The sequence below is a fragment of the Xenopus laevis genome, chromosome 4S (genome assembly GCF_017654675.1).
Source record: "Xenopus laevis strain J_2021 chromosome 4S, Xenopus_laevis_v10.1, whole genome shotgun sequence".
NCBI lineage: Eukaryota > Metazoa > Chordata > Amphibia > Anura > Pipidae > Xenopus > Xenopus laevis.
Genome location: NC_054378.1, coordinates 57,364,508 through 57,386,180, shown reverse-complemented (window position 1 = coordinate 57,386,180; position 21,673 = coordinate 57,364,508). Strand labels below are relative to the sequence as shown.

At 35.6% G+C, this 21,673-nt stretch overlaps 1 protein-coding gene across 8 annotated transcripts in view; it reads left to right on the top strand.

The window, feature by feature from the left end:
- The window catches only part of phkb.S (phosphorylase kinase, beta S homeolog), a 180,336-nt gene that overhangs the window by 85,282 nt on the left and 73,381 nt on the right, over positions 1-21,673 (top strand). For all 8 annotated transcript variants that reach the window (XM_018260670.2, XM_041561274.1, XM_018260668.2 and 5 more), the window contains 5 exons: positions 2,232-2,327; positions 6,007-6,204; positions 7,798-7,855; positions 12,556-12,633; positions 19,162-19,320. In XM_018260670.2, the coding sequence (XP_018116159.1) occupies positions 2,232-2,327; positions 6,007-6,204; positions 7,798-7,855; positions 12,556-12,633; positions 19,162-19,320 (589 nt within the window). The remainder of the gene's footprint in view (positions 1-2,231; positions 2,328-6,006; positions 6,205-7,797; positions 7,856-12,555; positions 12,634-19,161; positions 19,321-21,673) is intronic.

Here is a 21,673-nt window from a genome sequence, read left to right as displayed (position 1 = left end):
TTTCTATCCCCTTATGTTATCCCACTGTTTTTTATCAGGAATTACTCTGGATATAATGTGAAATTACCACTGTGCTTGAATTAGAGCCATATTGGCCAAACTCTGAACGCTCCTTAGGGAGAAATTTGGGATAAACATTTAAAAGATGTCTAAATCTTTGAATGTTTGCTTCAATATCATGGCATTCTTTTAACCAACAAGGTGGAAAGAATCTGATGGCCAACATTATAGGAAAAACAATTACATTTTAATTGTTGGCAAATAATCAGATTAGTTCAACACAACATAAAAAATAGTGATATAAGCAGCTGTTTTTTATTGACATTGATACTAGCTTTTAATCTTGTTTTCTCATAATAGTGAATTGAACCAAAGCTGTCTTAAAGGGGGATTATGTTCTGTTTTACATATAACATTTTTATTCAATTTTCTTTCTCTATAAATGTTTTGTAGTGTTTGCATAGAGGCCTTTATGTAGCTAAATAGCAGCCATAGTACCAGTGGATCTGTGGAAGAATCATAAAATAACTCTTCTCTCTAGACAAGATAAACAATCTCTGTAAAGGTGTGCTTGATATGAATCAGCGCTGTATAAAAAAGGAAAATAATCACAATACCCTTTATTTAAAATAGTTTTCGGATTACAGAACCATAATCTGTATGAGTTTTCTTCTCTTAACTCTTATCTCTATTATATGCTCCCACTTTTATATTTCTTTTGGTCTCTCACTGAGCCCCTATCCCTCTGGCTATCTCAGGAAACGTCTTTATTTTCATAAGTTCTTCATTTGTGGTATAGTATTAAAATTTGCATTTCTACCAGCAATTTCCCACACTTAACTCAAGTCTGTAAGAAGCTTAAATGTTGATGTTAGATTGCCAGTGGTAATATAAAAACCTTTTTTTATTATAACCATAAAACCATTCTGTATTTCCCTATAGAGATATGTTAATGAACCCCTGATTAAAAACAACCACTACCTCGGATTGAATTATAATGTTTCCCATATGCATAATAAAACAAAGAACCCACACCTGCGAGATGAGATCAATATGTTTACATTCCTTTCAATATATAAGGTGTACACCCTGATAACAAAACAATTTTATTCTATTAATTACACAACAGTAACATATTATCTGTGATCACTAAATTGGATCATAAATATAAAGATAAATTATTCACACTGTTTAAACACACATTAATATCGGCACACATGTTATTTGTATACGAGTGTTAAGGTCTCGCATGGTTGAATGCAACATCATAAAGCTTTAGCATAACAATTAAGTTCACTAGGATGTACAGACTGATAAGGCTTTACAGAAAGGATTACCTGAGTTTTTGTTTATTATTTGTTTATTATTTTTTAATTACTAATTGCATATATATTTATATAGCATTTATATAGCATTTTTTAGTTTTTTAGTTAGTTTTTAATATATTATTAATTGCCAGTTCTTCTTTCTTCTATTTTTAATGTCTCTCTCCTTTATGTCTGTCCAACAAAACAATATGATCATCAATTTGCATGTGCACTCAAGGGAGTCATTTGACTGTTCAAACACTGGTATTACTGGACATCACTGCATCATTTAAAAGAGAAAGATTGAATATGCAACCACAGTCCATGACCAAGTTTTATCCAGCTATGTAATTAGGTTTTTTACATAGTTGCTAATACAAATAATTTTAAAATGTGTCGCAATACTCAAAATAAAGAGTAAATTTGAGTAGATCAATCACATTGGATATGTGCTAGCCTCACACCTCCAATTTCTTATTGGGTAGCAAGTACTTATCAAGGATGGCATCAAGTGACCAATTGCAATAGCAGTTGGTATACCAATAACCTTGTACTGCAAATGCATAGCCAGAATGGCGCTCTTTATAAAGGTTTTAACTTTCAACTGTTGTTTAATTAAGGTAGAACAGTCTTCTGAGAAAGATTATAGCTGTAATACAATTTCATGTGCGTCGTTTGCTCTTTCAGTTGTTGAAAATCAGAAAACTGCTTCTGTGTTTGTAAAAAAATTCAATGTAAAATGCTTTCCAAAAACACCACCAAATGAACATGTTTAATTTGCTATCTTGTCAGGACAAATTGATTGATTCACTCTCATTGATTACTCTGAGACAATAGTTTAGAAGCACCCGATTGACTGGCAATTGCTAATTGAATTTTGCGCTCTTGGAAGGCTAATAGATTGTTTTGCTCTTCTGTTTGCAGGGCTGCTCTTGGTCTGTCATCTTTGTGGATATTGATGCTCATAACAGGAACAGGCAAACTCTCAGTTCATTGCTTCCCAGAGAGTCCCGATCCCACGTGAGTCAATAAAATTAAAGTTAAGAATGCCTTGTAGACTTTGTCTTTGATCTTAGATAAAAATTAGAGTCTCATAAGCCGTACCCAAAGTTTATCTGTTTTGTAATATTACTGGCTATCTAACGATAATTACATGACTTATGCCTATCTTTAACAATGTTGATGATCAGAACATCCTAAATATACGACTGTATCTTTCTTCTGCTGCAAAATTATAAGTCACAAAAAAAGAATGCCTTTTAGAGAAATGATTGTGCATTAATACAGTTTCTTTGGTTTTATTACTCAGCATCTTAATTAGAGAGGCTCTTCTAGATTGTAAAATGCTGTGCCATTATAAAACACTTGAGTAATGAATATGAATAGAAAATGTATTGGAATGAACAGTGAAAACCTTGCCTATACATATCGTTGATTCTTATTTTCTCACCTGCAACTCTGCTGTACTATGGGGTGCCAGACCATCCATGACATAAACTTACAGATCATTTCAGGAATGTGCAGCCTATAGGTTTCTCAAACTACATCTCACAGTACTTTATTGGTTTAGACCAGGCATATCAATCTCAAATGACATGGAGGGAGGTGCTGAATTGGTATGTGTTGAGTGAGGGTCACAATTCTCCAAAAGATGGTCCAAATACACAATGGAAAAACATATCTATATTATGTAAGGGGATAAACAAAATGCTTTACTCTGTTCTTCAGAGACTTGTTTACAAATGCAAATAAGTGCTCATTCAAAAAGCATCCTACCGAACCTTCAGGGTGAGATGCTGTTGGCCCATTACAAGGTTAGAGAGTTAACAAAGCTTTGTATCATGTGGAATGTTAGAATCCTGTATAGGAGAAAAGAAGAAAAGTATCCCCGTCTTCTTAATCAGAAAAATTACAAAAGAATATATATTATCACTGTGTGATCTGTTTTCAGTTAAACCATTAGGTCACATGATCCAATATCTATGAATTCCCTCTTTTTGTTTGAATAATTGATCCCACAAAGTGCTAGTGCTTAACCTCAATAAGTTAACATTAAATAGGGTAAAACGAAAACACAATTAATTTTCCTTTTAATTATTGTGTATATTAGGTAATTTCTAACTCATGAATAATTCATTTAACATTAATTGATAAATTACTAACAACCCGCTAAAACACCAATAAGGATGGTAAAGTGCCACCAAATGTGATCAATTCACATATAAATTACTTAAAGTGCAATTATGAACATCTCTGATTCCAAGAAAAAGTAGGAAAAGGAAATTGGTAGAATGGTGAAGTCCCGTATTGTCTGGCTGATTGTTTTACTAACTGCGGGACACCACAAAGGAGGAGAAGTCAGTGCTTCTGGAACTGTGGTCTCAATTCTATTTAAACTGGCTAGATTGAGAAGCTATATTGTCTAAAAAAACACACAAATTCCAGAGCACTTATAGTGAAAACAGTAAAAAAGAATACAGATGAGGAATCTCCTATAATCTGAGCAGAGAGAAGCGCCGAGATCACTATAAAAAAAACGTTTTTGTAAAAAGAACCCCCAAGGTTTTATCTAAAATTGGTGTAAACCAGTGAGAATGGCAAGCCCTTTCTCACTGGTTTACACCAATTTTAGATAAAACCTTGGGGGGTTCTTTTTACAAAAACGTTTTTTTTTATAGTGATCTGGGCGCTTCTCTCTTAGGAGATTCCTTATCTGTATTCTTGTTTACTGTTTTCACTATAAGTGCTCTGGAATTTGTGTGTTTTTTAGACAAGATAGCTTCTCAATCTAATTTGTTGATTCAGGAATAAAATGTTGGATGGCAGAGTGAATTATTTGTAATATAAACAGAGCAAATTAGTAATAAAAACTGCACCATAAAAATCATGGCAGAATCCCTTTACAATTACTCAGGGTAACAAATATGTTCTTGATGCCAATTCTGGGCCTAACTGCCCTTCATCCTGGGCCTTCCACATTTATTTTAAATTCATGAGATAGTGCTATGGAGAACAAGCAATCTATTTGGCATTTAATTAACAAAGCTTGAAACTTCCCCTCACACCGCACAAATAGAAATATTATTGATACTGCCCAATACCACCCCCCACTCAAATACTGCTGTTACTGCCATACTTCACTACATACACACAAGCATTACAATTACCACTTCAACACACCTTCACTTTCTGAAGCGAATGTAACAGGAGGTTTGACCGTGTTTAGAAGCTTTACTTTTCTCTGACAAATTATCAGTAACTGGAATTGGTTCCAGTGACATTCTGTTTTGAATAATATGAATTACTACTCATGTAGCACTACTACACTGTTGTTTTCTGAAAACATGGTCATCCCACTTTTCAGGGAACTGCTCTACAGTTGTACATTTTGGAAACGTTTTTATTATGGTGCCACTGCTAACTGTCAGCAGGGGCGATTCTGGCCCCTCCGCTGCCTGAGGCAGCAGCAGTTGCTGCTGCCCCCCCTCCCCCAAAAATTCGCTCTTAAAGTACCAGGAGCAGCATTTTTGCTGCCCCTGGTACCTAGTGGGGCGCTGCCGCCTGAGGCGACAGCCTCAACTCGCCTTATTGGCAAAGCACCCCTGACTGTCAGAAGAAAAGTTGTGGCTTTTAAATACTGATAAATGATCTGCCTTATATTAAACTGCTGTTGTACCTTTAGCAATATGCCCACCAAGCACAGGTTGTTAGAAGAAAGATTTTACAAATGGTTTAATTAATACAGGCATGCCTATTCCCTAGTTACAATGTGCACAACTTTAATCACATAAATATAGATAAGCTAAACCTGTGACATTTAGTTTGTCATTATCTGTTATATTTTGGATTTCCTACATCTTCAGATTATTTCTGTTGAAATAGGTTAAAATGCAAAAACCCAGGAGGAAGAGACAGATTACAGAATAATAACAAAAAAATGCAATTCCAATCTGATGTAAATCTAAATTGCATAATAAAATTAAAGCCCAGGCATCTATATCGGCACTTCTGTGCAAATATATGTTTTGCCCTTTGTCCAAGATTGTTAAGGAAACCGATATCATTCATCTCATAGGGTTGAGTTTTGCAATGCTCCCTCAGTACCTTCCGGCCATGTATGCAAAAATTATCTTTTTGGAAACCACCAAAGGGGCAGTATTTGTGGTGGTAATGGGTAGGGTTTAGCCCAGCATTTAGCCCAGTAATATGAGTGTCCAAGTCTGCCTATAAGGAAGTATTTTTTATTTTATTTTAATTGGAGTGGACAATTAACCAGGGTGAAAAATAGTTGGTGTGGACAGGGGTGGGCCCTACTAACTTAATAGTATGCGGCCCCATTATTTCTAATGGTGGTCCGATCAGTGATTCTGTATAACTATTTTTATAGATATAACTTACAAAGAATTCTGCCCAAGGCAGCTTTCAAATCACTGGCACAGGCAGCACAAAAAAACTATTGGCCTGTTGTGGTACAATTTTATTGTTACTTTGTATTATATATACCTTTATATCACTTTCTACCCCATTCTACATGTTTAATTAAATGTAATCTACCCCTTTCATGCATATGGTAATGGTTCATATTATGGAACAGTTGAAGTTAAATTCTTCTTAACTCTTCATACTAATTTGTGTTACTGAACTCTTCATACTAATTTTGTAATTTGTGTTACTTTTTGCCTGTTTCCCTTCTTTTTAGAACACAGATGCAGCCCTCCTAACATGTATCAGCTACCCTGCATTTGCTGTTGATGATGATGCCTTGTTTAACCAAACACTGGATAAAATAGTACGTAAGCTTAAAGGAAAATATGGTTTCAAGAGGTTTCTAAGGGATGGCTATCGAACTGCACTAGAAGATGAAAACAGACGGTACTACAAACCTGCTGAAATTAAGGTACAGTATTGCATTTGATTGTATTGCTTACTAAACATTTGTTAAGATCTTTGCATGCTACTGACTATCTTTTAGATTTAAGAGTCTAAAAATATATTACTTTTGTAATATGTATTGGGACTAGTGATGGGCGAATCTGACCAGTTTCGCCAAATGTGCCCCTCATTGATGGCGTCATAGACAGCGGCCTACTTTTTGGTGTGCTATTAATGTGGACATGGGTGTGGTTTAAAGTGGGTGTGGTCTAAAACAGGGAGTGGCTAACACTGGCTTCCATTATTGGCCCTCCACCATGTAGATTATAAAAATTCCGGCCCTCTGTACCATATAAATTGGACAGTACTGATCTAGAATACCAATATCCAGAATGCTCCTTAGTATGGGAAGATCATCTCCCATAGCGTCCATTTAAAGCAAAATAAATGTAATTAAATGACCTTGCAATTAATAGTAGCAAAACTATTATACTGTATATCCATGTTGGTGTCAAAACAATCCTATTGGGTTTATGTAAGCATTGTTATTGGAATTATAGAAAAACCCCATGTTCCAAACATTCATAGTTACATAGTTAAGTTGGGTTGAAAAAAGACAGTCCATCAAGTTCAACCCCTCCAAATGAAAACCCAGCATCCATGCACACACCGCTCCAGATAATAGATCCCATAACTGTACAGGTATGGGACCTGTTATCCAGAATGCTCGGGACCTGGGGTTTTCCGGACAACGGATCTTTCCTTAATTTGGGTCTTCATGCCTTAAGTCTACTAGAAATTCATGTAAACATTAAATAAACCCAATAGGCTGGTTTTGCTTCCAATAAGGATTAATGGTATCTTAGTTGGGATCAAGTACAAGCTACTGTTTTATAATTACAAAGAAAAAGGAAATCATTTTTAAAAATTTGGATTATTTGGATAAAATGGAGTCTATGGGAGACAGCCATTCCGTAATTCGGATCTTTCTGGATATCAGGTTTCCGGATAAGGGATCCTATACCTGTACTTTGCAGTCACAGTCTTCTTCACCCTTGTGGAAATAGATTGACACTGCACCTTGCTCTTCATTATTACATTTGCACATAAAGGCAGTTAAACTGATTGAGTTCTCTTCTTTGCTTTAATGCATTCCTTATGATAATATTTAGTGTTTTATCCTGCATATCTCCATAATGCCCTACAATTCCAAAAGTCTTTAATGCAAGATTTTTTTTTTTGCAGGTTTATATCAGTTATCAGAGCTTCGTTTGCAATTAAAATTTGTTATCTAGTTTATATCTCAGCACTGACAGGCGGCTAACAGTTCATCATTTTGCCATTTAATTTCACAGCTGACTACAAGTTATCATGTGTAAACCATATTAGCTTCAAACTAAATTCACACGGTGGTGGGAATATTTCAAGGAAATATATTATCTTTTTTTTTTAAAAAAAAATGTAATAAAAGCATTACTAGCCTTGTTTCTCAGTGTGTTGTCTCATTAAAATAAATACAATTGTTTGTTTCTGTTTGCGCGAAGTCTATGTATTTCTGTGCTGTTAAATAATTGTAGGTAAAAAATGATTTTCATGTTTTTTTTCTCACTGTCTCCAGCTGTTTGATGGAATTGAATGTGAATTCCCATTGTTTTTTATCTACATGATCATTGATGGTAAGTATTATATCTTAATTATTCATTTTAATGATCTAATCATTGACAAAATAATAAATGAAAGAGAGAAAGTATGACCCATTGGTTGCACCTTCCCACAAACTAAATCTGAGACTCCCCAATTCAATAAAATAAAACTTAACTTTTGCTTGTTAGCACTTAAAATAGAGTAGAAATAAACCGAAAAACAAATGTTAGATTTAAAAGAATGATTAGGAGTAAAAAGCTGGTCTGACTCTGTAAATCGTCATTTGTTGCTGGGTTGATTGTTACAGTTCAATTAGTCACTGTTACATCAATGGTACGGCCAGGTGGGGGCAAACGGCGTGTTGAACAGTAATAGTACACTTAAATGTTTATTATTGGTGCAAATATCAGCACTGGGAGGATATCATTAGCAGCACCAGTAGCAAACACGAATGTGCTGATATTTGCACCAATAATAAACATTTAAGTGTACTATTACTGTTCAACACGCCGTTTGCCCCCACCTGGCCATACCATTGATGTAATAGTGACTAATTTAACTGTAACAATCAACCCAGCAACAAATGAGGATTTACCGTTTATAAGCTGACGACTACTAGTCATTCTACATTATTTTAAATCTAACATTTGTTTTTTGGTTTATTTCTACTCTATTTTAAGTGCTAACAAGTAAAAGTTAAGTTTTATTTTATTGATTTGGGAGTCTCAGATTTAGTTTGTGGGAAGGTGCAACCAATGGGTCATACTTTCTCTCTTCCATTTATTTATATTCTTTGTGACCCTGCACACCACTAACTTGTTCCCATATCTCAAACAGTGGAAGGTTCTACCCATTATCTTTTCTTTACATATCATTGACAAAAAAAACATGAGATTTGGAAATCATTGAGTATGCTCTTTAAAAATTGGGTCATGGCATGAATGTTGCAGTTTTCATTTGAGCAAGACCTTTACCCCTGTAAGTGCCACATTATATCGAATCTACATTGTGTATATAAAAAAATGTGAATGCTAGCGACCTAGTGATGAGCACAATTTTCTGCCAGGTTTCGCCACGATAAAGAAGCCCATAAACTCCAATGGGTGAAATAATTGTTGCAAGTCAAAAAATAGACTTCAGTGCATTTGGCTAATTTTTGGCTGTTTTTTCTGCAAAGCAAAATGCGTCAGATTCGCCCATCACTAGATAATACTTTTCCAGTCCGGTGCTGTTTAACTCAGTATTATCTCTCACACACTAGTTATCAATTGTAGATTTGTGTGGCTGTACACTCTGACTGTTGTATTTCACAACAAACGGGCCAGCTAATTTTATTGAAATTAATTTTACTGGCAGCTGAATAGGGATTTCTTTATTTATATGATACATTATGTGTAGATATAGTTAAGCACATGTATATGCTAACCTTTGACTGACTGGCAGTACATTTTTCATGCTTGGCAATGGACTCGGGGAACTGTATTTTTGCTACAACAGGAGTGCATAGGTTGCCTTTGCCTCGTTGTGCCTTTTATCTTCATCTGTTGGATGTTAGAAAACCATCATTACCTAGAGCCTCAAGAGAACAATTCCAAGTAATCGTTTCCTCCAAACTGAACTCTGCATGAAATATACCTTTGAATGTATTCATTTGAACATGCTTTTCATTTTATTATGGATGCCAAGCTTGTTTGTGAGTCTTTTATTAGCTACTAGCCTGAATTTTGAAAAGATAGTTAATATTTCATTCCATCTGCTTCCAACAAAGCTCAGAATTTTTCTTTGTAGTCATAAAGTATGAACAACTCGCTGTCCCCATGAACAAACGCAGTGAACCCTCAACAATGCAGTCTGTGCAGAAAAATTATTGTATTCACACTGAATAACCAAGGAACTAAGTTACTAACCAAAGTAGAGGATTTTGTTTAGTTTGGTGGATCATAAATATCTCTTAACTAAAAATGGAGTTTATTACTAACCATCTTTTGAATTTGCTTTTTGCAGTCCACTCCCCAACGTATTCCTACCTTAACATTTCCCTACCTAAACATTTCGAGGGGATGTAAAGGCAAAAAAATCCCTTTTTTTACTTTATTCTAATGAAAAAGAAACCTATCTCCAATATACTTTAATTAAAAAGTGTGTACCATTTTTATAATAAACCTGACTGTATGCAGTGAAATTCCCCCTTCTTTTACTTGCTCTGACTGCTGCAGAAAGTAAAATTCAGACTGTCCCTAACTGCTCTGCAGGGAAACAATCATACTTTCAAACGGCAGGGAGCCCCCACCTTACTTCCCAGAACTCGAGCAGCTTTGTTTGTTTCCATATAAAGCAGCCAGCGCCTATGTAGGGATTTGTATCCACAGACCCAGTCCAGTCTGCATATTCTGATTATTAATCAGTCTTGCTGTCGGCTTCTATGGCTGATATTATATGACTTGTGCTGTTTTGATAATTTATGACGATCCCTAAGCTTAACCTCCCAACTGAAGCCCAGACCACACTGAGCATGTGCGTAGTCTTGGTCTTGCAAAGATGTTTAACAAAGTAGTTACAAGATGACAGCCCCCTGCTGCCAACTTTGAAAATATAAATCATTTGTTTAATTAGGCTTCTGGTGCAGTAAGTTCATGTTTATGTTTAGTATACAAAATACAGCATTTCTAGCATTATTCTATTTCAGACTTTAGTTCCCCTTTAAGGTTATGTGTCATACTTCAATCTCCAAGCAAGCAGCAATGGTCACAGTTATGAAAAAAGCTAAAATGTATTATCCTAGACATACTGTAGGTGCAAAAGAACTAACTAATGAGTGCAAAATTCTTTTTAGACCAAGACTTCTTTTGGGCAGGGCTATTTTTAGCTCTTGTATGGGTTGGGGTTTTTTTGTATGTAAATTAGCTTTGTAAATGTGCTAATAATAAAATGACACTCCACGGTCCTCATTTAAGAAACTCTTGGGTTCGGAACATATCTACACCTCTTGCCAGATTAAAATTAATGACACACGCGTTAGGAGGACATAGCCATGCCTCCTTCCGTTTCGAAACTTCCCCTAATCCAACCCCCCCTTTGTGATTAAGCACTACCAAATGCAGGCAGCACAGTATTCATTAGTGAAGAGCAGTTGCACAGTCTTTCCAACTTCCTTTATATGGATGGGCCCAAATTAAACTGCATGCTCTAGGTGAGACCTAACAGGGATCTATAAAGAGGCAAAATTATGCTTTCATCCCTCAAATTAATTTCCTTTTTAATGCTAGATCACTTTGTTTCCTTCAATAACCATTACATGCCAGTGCCTAGAGTTACAGAATCCCCAAATTCTTCTTATTTAAGGAGGCCCTTAAGGAACAAAGTGCATAACCTTGCATGTATCAACATTGATCCTTGTCTGCCTGTTAAGTGCTCAGTTGTCCAATTTAGTCAAATCTCTTTTCAAAGTGGCACCATTCTGCATGGAACTTAAAGTTTTGCACAATTGTTTTACACAACTAGCACTCAGTGGCGGAAGTACCGGGGGAGCAGGGGATGCGAGTGTGCCAGGGCCTGCAGTCCCTCAGGGCCCCCCGGCAGTCCGTTCGCCGCTGAAAGTGCGGCCAAATGCGGCCGTACGGAGGGGGCGGGGCCCGGCTGCGCGTCACACACCAGGGCCCGCCCCCCTCTAGGATCGCTACGGCTAGCACTCTCGTCAGCTAATGTGTTGTATGTTGTTGTTAATATTAAACTAGTGTTTGTGCATTCATCCTTTGTGAATGTGTGTATATATAAATACACTATATATACACAGAGAGAGCGCTCTAACCTTCTGTTTTTGAATCAGCAGGACAGTGCTGAAACCATTGTTTTTACACACATAAGAGATGTAGAAGATGTGCTGTGCTCTGTAATTTCACCATCAGTATGAGAGAATGGTTTTATTATTTAAATGTAGCATGCTGTTTTGGATTTCATGCCTATTTTCCATTGCTTTCAGAGTCAGTGGGTCAGAGGAATGAAAATGTAACAACCTCACTTGTTGATTCTCATATTAATTCATAGTCCTGTGTTCCATGAGAGTATAGTCTGCAAGAGCACTTCTACTTTTGAATCTGAATAATTCGAAGCGTTTCTTAACATAAAATATTGTTTTAATAGCTCCAAACTTTTATTCAATTTTGTCCCAGCGGTGCCACAGTAGTTGTTTTTAAAAAAAAATTATATAAAACAATTTGATATTTCTTTTAAACAGGAGACTCGTAAATTCTACCTAATGATATAGGATAAGTCTGGGTTGGACAAAGGAATATCATCCTCCTGGAGGCGATTTTGGATGTTTTTGGCATGTCCCTAAAAAAAAATGCCCCTGCCATGTCTCTTTAGAACTGTTCATACTTACCATTACTCCCAATAGGGTGTTACTCCATGTGATTGCCCCAAAATCTGGCTGGGTTGACAGCCTTTTCACACAGTTAAAAATATTTGGTTACTGTGCCATATTCATAGGCAAATGCCTCCATATAAACTGGGGAGTATAATCCATGGCTGTTCCCTGCATTTTGTTACTGAGAGTTGTCACAGAAATAAAAAACAATGTATTAATACTTATGACATTTTCTGTAAGTTGTATTAAAATGTTTGAGTTGTTTAACCTATTTACTTTATGAAAATGTTCTTTTTCTGGTGCATTTAATATCAGTCACTGAAAACCCCAAAGAATCTAATATGTAAGTTTTTTTTGTAATTTCAGGTGTGTACAGAGGGAATGCTGAGCAAGTGAAAGAATACGAGGCACTCTTAGATCCTGTGCTATTTTATGGACTTGACGGTATGATTTTGCTTGTGTTGTTTTCTAATAAAAAAGTTCTATTGTCACAAGTACTATTTTCACATAACTGATAGATTAGTTTTCCATTTCCTACAAGGAATCTTCAAGTCCTTAGTTCTAGGTGTTGTTTATTTCCTGGTATACACATCATTTAAAGGCCAACATTAAATAGGTCGTAAAACACAGGGCTACTGTGCAGCTTGCTGCAGATAGCAGTCCTATTCCTGTTCAATTAGAGCCTCTGCCTTGTGCAAAGCACATGTAGATTTTGGTTTCTGTGGTATGGATTTTCTCCCCAAGTCCTTCTGCTTGTTTTGCTTGCCCTTTAAATCAGTATTTAATTATTTTTACATTTTAATTTCTTTCACCAATATTTATAATAATTAGAGATGCACCGAATCCAATTCGGAATTCGGCCTTTTTAAGTCGGATTCGGCCGAATCCTGCCGAACCAAATCTGAATTTGCATATGCAAATTAGGGGCAGGGAGGGAAATTGATTGACTTTTTGTCACAAAACAAGGAAGTAAAAAAATTTCCCATCCATAATTTGCATATGCAAATTAGGAGTTGGTTCGGTATTCGGCCAAAAAATACGCATAAAATAAGTTGACTATTCCTTGCGCTCATGTTGAAAAGGGGATATACTTCCTAATGAAAGGAATCTCTGATCTATATTAAGAGTAGTCCTAGTATAGATCTTTCTTTCGGTTTTAGTGCAAGTGTGTTTGCCTTTAATAGCCCAATATTTTTACTATAGTCTTTACTAGTTACAAGCATTAAAGGGGTTGTTCACCTTTGAGTTAAACTTTAGTATGACTTAGAGAGGGATATTCTGAGACTATTTGCAATTGGTTTTCATTTTTTATAATTATTTCGTTCTTGAGTTATTTAGCTTTTTATTCAGCAGCTCTTCAATTTGCAATTTCAGCCGTCTGGTTGTTAGCAATCTTGCATTCATTTGAATAAAAGACTGGGATATAAATAGGAGAGGCCTGAATAGAAAGATGAGTAATAAGAAGTAGCAATATAAATACATTTGTAGCCGTGCAGAACATTTGTTTTTAGATGGGGGTCAGTGACCCCCTTTTGAAAGCTGGGAAGGGTCAGAAGAAAAATGCAAATAATTCAAAAACTATAAAAAATAAATAATATAGGCCAATTGAAAAGTTGCTTAGAATTAGCCATTCTATAACATATGAAAATTTAACTTAAAAGGTGAACCACCCCTTTAAGTGCATACGTTTATTATGAATTATTTAGCAAAGGGCTATTGGCTATTGCGAGTAACTGAATGGCTCAAAACAGGAGTTGTGTAGTATGTTCTATTCTATACACAGGTCAATATATTTACCTGTGTGTACAAATTGCTTATCCTCACTATAAGATTTAGAAACTTTTACATAAATTGGCAATTTACTTGCCCTGTTAAAAAAATAAAATACATTTTTAGATGCTTATTTAAATGTTCTAAATTCGAAGACTTTTTTTTGTGTGTAATAAATAACTGAACAACCCAGAAAGCACTGCTTATAAATGGAAAATTACCAGTGTGCCGCACAAATGGCAGGAGAATGCAGGGGCAGAGTGAATTGTTTCATACAGAGAGAAATTAATAAGATTGGCGCTTCTTGGCAACTCAGCCAGAACATATTCTTAAGCTCTAAAATGAAAATGTTCTGCTGTTCCTCTTATGCAGTACAAGCTTCAGCAAATGTGGAAAGATCTCCCCCCATGGGATTTTTTTAAATATATGCGTTTGAAGATGTTCGCATAGTTCAGCACTACAATGAGGCATGTGAAAGTCTTGCCTTCTGTGAACACTCAGGGTGGAGGGAAAGTACACAAAGCAGGTTAAAAAGAGGCATTTTAGTGGGTATTCAGTTATTCTGTTTATTGGCTAACTGATTTCTGTAATAAATGCAAGCTTTTGAGATTTAAATGCTAATAATTACATTCCTTTAACATATCGAGAAAGTAACTTCTCTATATTAAATTTGAAGTTGAATACATTTCAAAACTTTGTTTTTTGTCAGCCAATACCTTTCCAGCTAAAAAAACTTAATTTTTCATTTTAAAATATTGGCTGTATTTTATATTGCATCCTAACATTCCAGAATGAAAAGAATATATATATATATATATATATATATATATATATATATATATATATATATATATATATATATATATATATATATATATATATATATATATATATATGACCATGCCTCTAATCCGCCTTGTCCACTTCATTATGCTCAGCAATGCCTTAGATACACCAAACTTCCATCAATGTTTCTCTAGTTACCGTCCCTTACTGGCCAGCTGTTGACATTTGTGTCATGAAAACAGGGATAGTTGAGTGAAAATACAAAAAAAAAAAAAAAGAAAATGGGCCAACACCCTCAAACCTATCTATATACTATATCAGGGGTCCCCAACCATTTTTACCAGTGAGCAACATTTCGATGTAAAATAATAAATCAGTACCTTGTATAGGTATGGGATCCGTTATCCAGAAAGCTTCAGAATTACGGAATGGCGTCTCCCATAGACTCCCATAGATAGGCTGTGCAAAATAAAAGATGTTTCTAATATAGTTGGTTAGCCAATATTATTATCTATAAAGACTGGAGTGACTGGATGTCTAACATAATAGCCAGAACACTACTTCCTGCTTTTCAGCTCTCTAACTCCTAATTAGCCAGCGACCTGAAGGGGACATAACTGTTCAGTGAGTTTTCAATTGATCCTCCGCATTCAGCTCAGATTCAAAAGCAACAGATATGACCCATGTGGCCCCCCTCAAGTTATTGGTTACCAGGCAGTAACCAATCAATCAGTGGAAACCAAGAGAGGTGCAAAGCTGGCAGTAGTGGTCTGGCTATTATGTTAGACATCCAGTCACTCCAGCCTTTATACATTACATTTTTGCCTAACTAACTAGTTAGAACTATTTTTTATTTTGCACAGACTATCTTTTTACCCAGTTTTTATTTTTATACTGAACAATGCCTTTAAGGGTCATTTAGGGGCAGATTTATCAAGGGTCGACTTTCGAAGAAAAAAAAATTCAAATAAAAAAAGACCAACTGAAATTTATTTAAAAAAAAAAACAAAAACGGGTGAAAATGCAGTTTGTTTGAATTTGAATCGTACAATTTGAAGTAACATCGTACTCGATCTAATTTGAATGGTTGAAGTCGAATTTTTAAAGACACAGTACATGATACATTTCGATATTTTTTAGTTCGAATTTTCACTTTGACCCTTGATAAATCTGCCCCTTAAAGTAAACGTGCACTTGGCTCCTGTGTTAAAGAGCATTCTAAATTAAGACTATTTATTCTCTTGCATTTTCTATACCATTTTCATACCACTGACACAGATTTTAAGTCAGGACTACATTTTGATTTACTCTCGGGAGGATAGAGATGTCAGAGAAAACACAGATGTGTACAGTGTGCCTGAAAATTGTAATGTCCTGGAGCATTAATAGGCAGCATAGCAAGTTATTATAACCTTTTCCAAGACATTTAAATATCTTTCTGCTTATTTTTAAGAAATAGGCTTCAGAATGATCTGTAGCCTCGTATCAGTATCTTGTAATGATTCTGTTGGCATCAATTTTTTTTATAATTCCCTGACTGAATTACATTATTCTGTCTCGAAAGCCCTATATACCATGCACCTTTTTATGCTTTATTTCATCCAAATTGTTTTGCTGCACATCACAGAGACCTCAGGCAATCTTGCCTACTGCTTCCATGCATTTCATTCTGGACATTCCTTCCAGGACCATTAATGTAAATAAAAATGATAATTTAAAATGATAAATACACATACTCCTATAGCAGGCCTTGTGTAATGAAATGCTTGTTAATTCTCTTCTCATAAGAGTAATCCGTTAAATGACAAGGAAAGGCCTGTTTATCAAACATTGTCATTTCGTAGAACTGTTGCCCCTACTGAAACCCTGTAGCAGATTTTATATAATGTTTGTTCCTTTAGAACCAGAACACATTTTTTCATGTTTCCACCATCTGTTCAAGTTTCAGCATTGTGAAGCCTGAAGAAAATCTGGCCAATAACCACCTCCAATGTCATAGCCCTTCCCTCATACACCCTGAACATGCCCCACATGTCATGACCCTGCTCCAATAAGTTATCAATCTCCTTCCAGTGTTCAACAGTTCACCAGTTGTTTGCTGATACCAAATATGGCTAGTGACGTAACCTATACTTTAGTATTCTACACCTACAGTAAGTTTAACTTGCAATTAAACCTTTACTAAAGCTAAGAAAAGCTCACATTTGGACCTTCCTTGTTCTAGAAAGAGGAAGCTCACTTTCAACTTTATGGGGCATATTTGCTAAAACTCGTATTTTTTCTCATTTTTTTTATTAAAACATATTTGACCTAACTCCCAACCACGATCCAGCTTAATTTACGAACACTGGCAATGAATGTGGAGAGCACCGATGCACAGATTAACTGCTTAAATTATTTTATGACAGACACTAAGGGCCAGATTTATTAAGGGACAAATTGAAAATTCTAATTTGAATTAAAAGTTTCGATTTTTTTTTCATGGTCAAAATGGTCAAATTCAACTAGTGAATTATCCAAACTCGATTCAAGTTTTTTTTTTTAATAAAAATTCGAATTTTGAGATTTATCATACTCTCGCCCTTTAAGAATTCAAATTTGACTTTTCGCCAATTTCCTGTACAAGTCAATGGGAGAGGTGCAGTGACTGTCACAGTCCCCTCACTTGAATATCATGGAAAATCTATGGGTTGTTTTGAAGCAGGCTATCCATGCTCGGCAGCCATCAAATTTTATTGAACTGGAGAGATTTTGTATGGACCAATGGTCACAAATACCGCCATCCAAAATCCAGACCCTTATAAAAGCATATAGGAGGCGTCTAGAGGCTGTTACATTTACAAAAGGAGTATTGATGCAATATCTCTGTTGGGGTGCCCAAATTTATGCACCTGTCTAATTTGGGTATGATGCATATTGCATATTTTCTATTAATCCAATAAACTTTGTCACTGCTGAAATACTACTGTTTCCATAAGGCATGTTATATATTAAAAGGAAGTTGCTACTTTGAAAGCTCAGCCAATGATAAACAAAACTCCAAAGAATTAAGAGGGGTTCCCAAACTTTTTCATATGACTATAATAGTCCAAAAGCAGAAAAATGTTTAGGCTTATTAGATATATACCTTCAGTAAGGTAAATTTTTCTTTACTTTACTTCAATAAACTGTGTTTATTAGTGGAAACCTTAAAAGTTCACTGATAGTAATCATGTAAAGATAGAATAGAAAAGATAGAAAAGTTTAGGTTTGAGTAAATGATAACAGCTTTGAAGGGAATCAGGCAGATTAGACTAATAATGGCAGTAAGTACTGATATCTGTTTTAAGAAGCATCATTTGTTTATGATCAGGTAACCCTAAGGATGGGTTTAAGTGCAGCAAGTGGATAACCCTATAGTTATACATTTGCTTTTTAACAGATAGCAATAAAATCTGTGAGATGTAACTGGATTACCAAAAGGTTCATAGACTAAGTTATGCTGTGTTCGAAAGCTAATGTACCAAGGGTTGACCATTGTTAATGGTGGTTAGAAGCAAGCTTGAGCTGTGTTGTCAGGTACACTAAAACATTGATGTACCAAATACAATGTGTACTTTACATTAAAATATTGCATTCAAGCAAGCAATTTTATCTTGAGCCTTTTGAATTCTATGTAAACCACGCTTAAAGGGCAATAACAATCTTTTGCTATTCATAGCAATGAAAATGAGATGTTATACAGTTAATTCAGTATAAGAAAATGGGTCGAGTAACTATTATGCCAGAAAGCTGAGAGGTTTATGTTATGGTGTATGAAAATAAGTTGTTTTTCTGAGCATTAGTTGGGAAGTGCTTCCTATTACAGGTAGAGAACCTGTTATCCAGAATTCTTGGGACCTGGGGTTCTCCGGATAACGGATCTTTTTGTAATTTGGATCTTCATACCTTAAGTCTAACTGAAAATCATATAAACATTAAATAAATCCAAAAGGCTTGTTTGGCTTCCAATAATGATTAATTATATCTTAGTTTGGATCAAATACAAGGTACTGTTTTATTATAAAAGAGAAAAAAAGGAAATCATTTTTAAAAATTTGGATAAAATGAAGTGTATCGGAGATGGCCTTTCCTTCATATGGAGTTTTGTTGATAACGGATATCCCATACCTGTACTACACAATCATTCCATATTTGCATTTGGTTATCAGGGAACACAATATGAGGGAACACAATATAACCATATGAGAAGTTTTTTTGCATTTGGATTTTTGTATAGTACCTCATAGAAAGCATCAAAAAACTAAATGCATTTACAAGCAACTTATGTTACATGAATTTAACTGAAAATGTATAAAATGTGTGATATATAAAATTCTTTATAAGGAATTATGACTAAAATATCAGTCAGGCATTGACATTGTGTCTTTTCTGCAGGCTGTCCTGTGGTTCCAAAATATTACTATGTGCCTGCTGATTTTGTTGAAGCTGAGAAGATGAACCCAAGCAGCCAAAAGAGATTCCCTAGCAACTGTGGGCGAGATGGAAAACTCTTTCTTTGGGGACAAGCTCTGTACATTATTGCTAAACTGTTGGGTAAGTAGAAACTTGACTAGGTGGCAAGAAATAACAGTTTGCTATTAAATGTGCTAGAATCTGTAAATATTTTATTTTTATCTATTTTTCAAGCATAGATGAGTAAATATGCCAAAGCACCAGTATTTAAAGTTAGAAATTCTTGCTAATCAATGTACCTATACGGTGCTTTTTATTTTTGTTAGGTCAGAAGAGTCATTCATTTATTGCATTCACAGGTAATGCTGTCATCAATAAACCACTTTTGTTTATTTATGATAACCCAGTGTGTACCATACACTGTTTTTTAGCAGATTGTATTATGCATGATATTTAGGTGGGACCACAAAACAACAGTGTAAAATGATGGAAAAAGGAGATTTAAAATTGAGGTTCCACTGTATTATGTGAATTACCATGACCTTGCTGTACGTACGCTGTCCTGACTGAATTTGTTACACTGAATGACTTAATTTTAACAATTAGTAATAAATTGGGCTTTTGATGCATAGCTTTATTATTATTTATTGCTGTTTTTGAACGCCTACCTTAAAATGTGCAGGTTGCAGCAGAACAGCTACTTATATGGCAGAGGATGCTCCTGGTGTGTGCAATTAGTATTTAAACATGGATATGTATTTATTCTCCCATTAATTACATAAGAAAGTGTAATTTCTGTGTTATATGGAAAGAGATACATTGTATTTTGACAGTTACTTCTCTCCAGAGTGTGATAAAATGACATCCTAACTAATAGGCCATGTAGAGGAGGCCTCAATGGGAAATCAAATAATAAATCATTTCATAGGAAGACATGTGAGCACTGCTACTGATAAGTATAGTCCCTCTCTAGGATACATGGATATATTTATTCTTTAGGAGATCAGAATATGCATATAAAGTCACAGAACTACAGCCGTTGTGCCTTGGATTGTTATAATTGATATTAGCAGCCTATTTTGTTCAGATCAGGCGATATGCATAAATCAACTAAACTACCCAAATGTAACAACAGTAAGCCCATGTCTTGCTTTTTTTTTTTAACCAAAGAAATGAAGCAGGACTCTAGTATGTGTCTGAAATTTTACACTTGTTAAAGGGATCCCAAGCGTGCATATTTTAAGAATAGCAATGGCAAGAAAAACCACCATTGTCAGTAATAATGTATTAACCTTCAAGGGTAAAAACTAAACTCAGTGTAGCATATCTAACACAGGATATAGTTCTATTCTAGTGATTACTGGCAGGCACTTGAAAATAAAATTGCACTTAAGCATACGGCAGCTGATCACTTCTTCACGGTTCCAATTTATAATTCATAATCAAGCATATTATCTACATGATGATAGAGAGGGGTAAGGGGGCTTGTGTATCATTGATTCTTACAGCTCCTATATCCAGTCTGTACAGTATGCAGCAACACAACTCTATACATCAGGGCCGGACTGGGAGTAAAAAGCAGCCCTGGCAAAAAAAATCAAAGCAGCCCACAAATGCGTGCTAGTCTTTTACCTATACACACACACATATATATATATAATATCCTTATCATTTACAGTCGGGGGTACATTATCCCTTATAATACATGAGTGATACTCAGAGTTCCCTGTTTAACTCAGCCTGCAGCCTTGTGCCTTTATACGGTCACAGAACAACCCCTCAGTGACTTCTAATATCCTTATTTACAGTAGGGGGTACATTATCCCTTATAATACATGAGTGATACTCAGAATTCCCTGTATAACTCAGCCTGCAGCCTTGTGCCTTTATATGGTCACAGAACAACCCCTCAGTGACTTCTAATATCCTTATATATACCTCCCATCCCCCATATACACTCTGTGCTGCACTTACCTACACTATCCCCTGATATTTACCTCCCATATACACCCACATATACAGCAAGCAATAGGACAGTTTCCTGCCTCAATACCCTGTAATGTGACAGTTAATTTTAAAACAGCAGAATAGGGAACAATGCTATTGTCTTCTGTCTCTACTCCCCTGAAACAGTTAATTATAAACAGCAGCAAGCATAACCAACAATACCATCTGTCCTGTGTCCTTAAAGCCCCCCCCCTTTCCAGCAGCCAGTATGCCTAGAGAATTTACGATCCTTCTTGTGACCCACGTTAACTTTAAACAGCAGCCTTCCAATAAGAGTGTGCACTTCTCCAGAGCAGCAGAGAACAGGCGCTCAGTGCAGGCCAATCCTCCGACATTCTTTTATTGAGAGACGTGCACACTCTTACCTGTCCCGTGCTGTTTAAAGTTAAATGGTACAGCAGACCAAAGCCACAAGACGGATCATAATGTATTGCTGATTAAAAGATTCATGCTATTAGAATGAAGTTTAGGTCAGCGCTGCTGCACT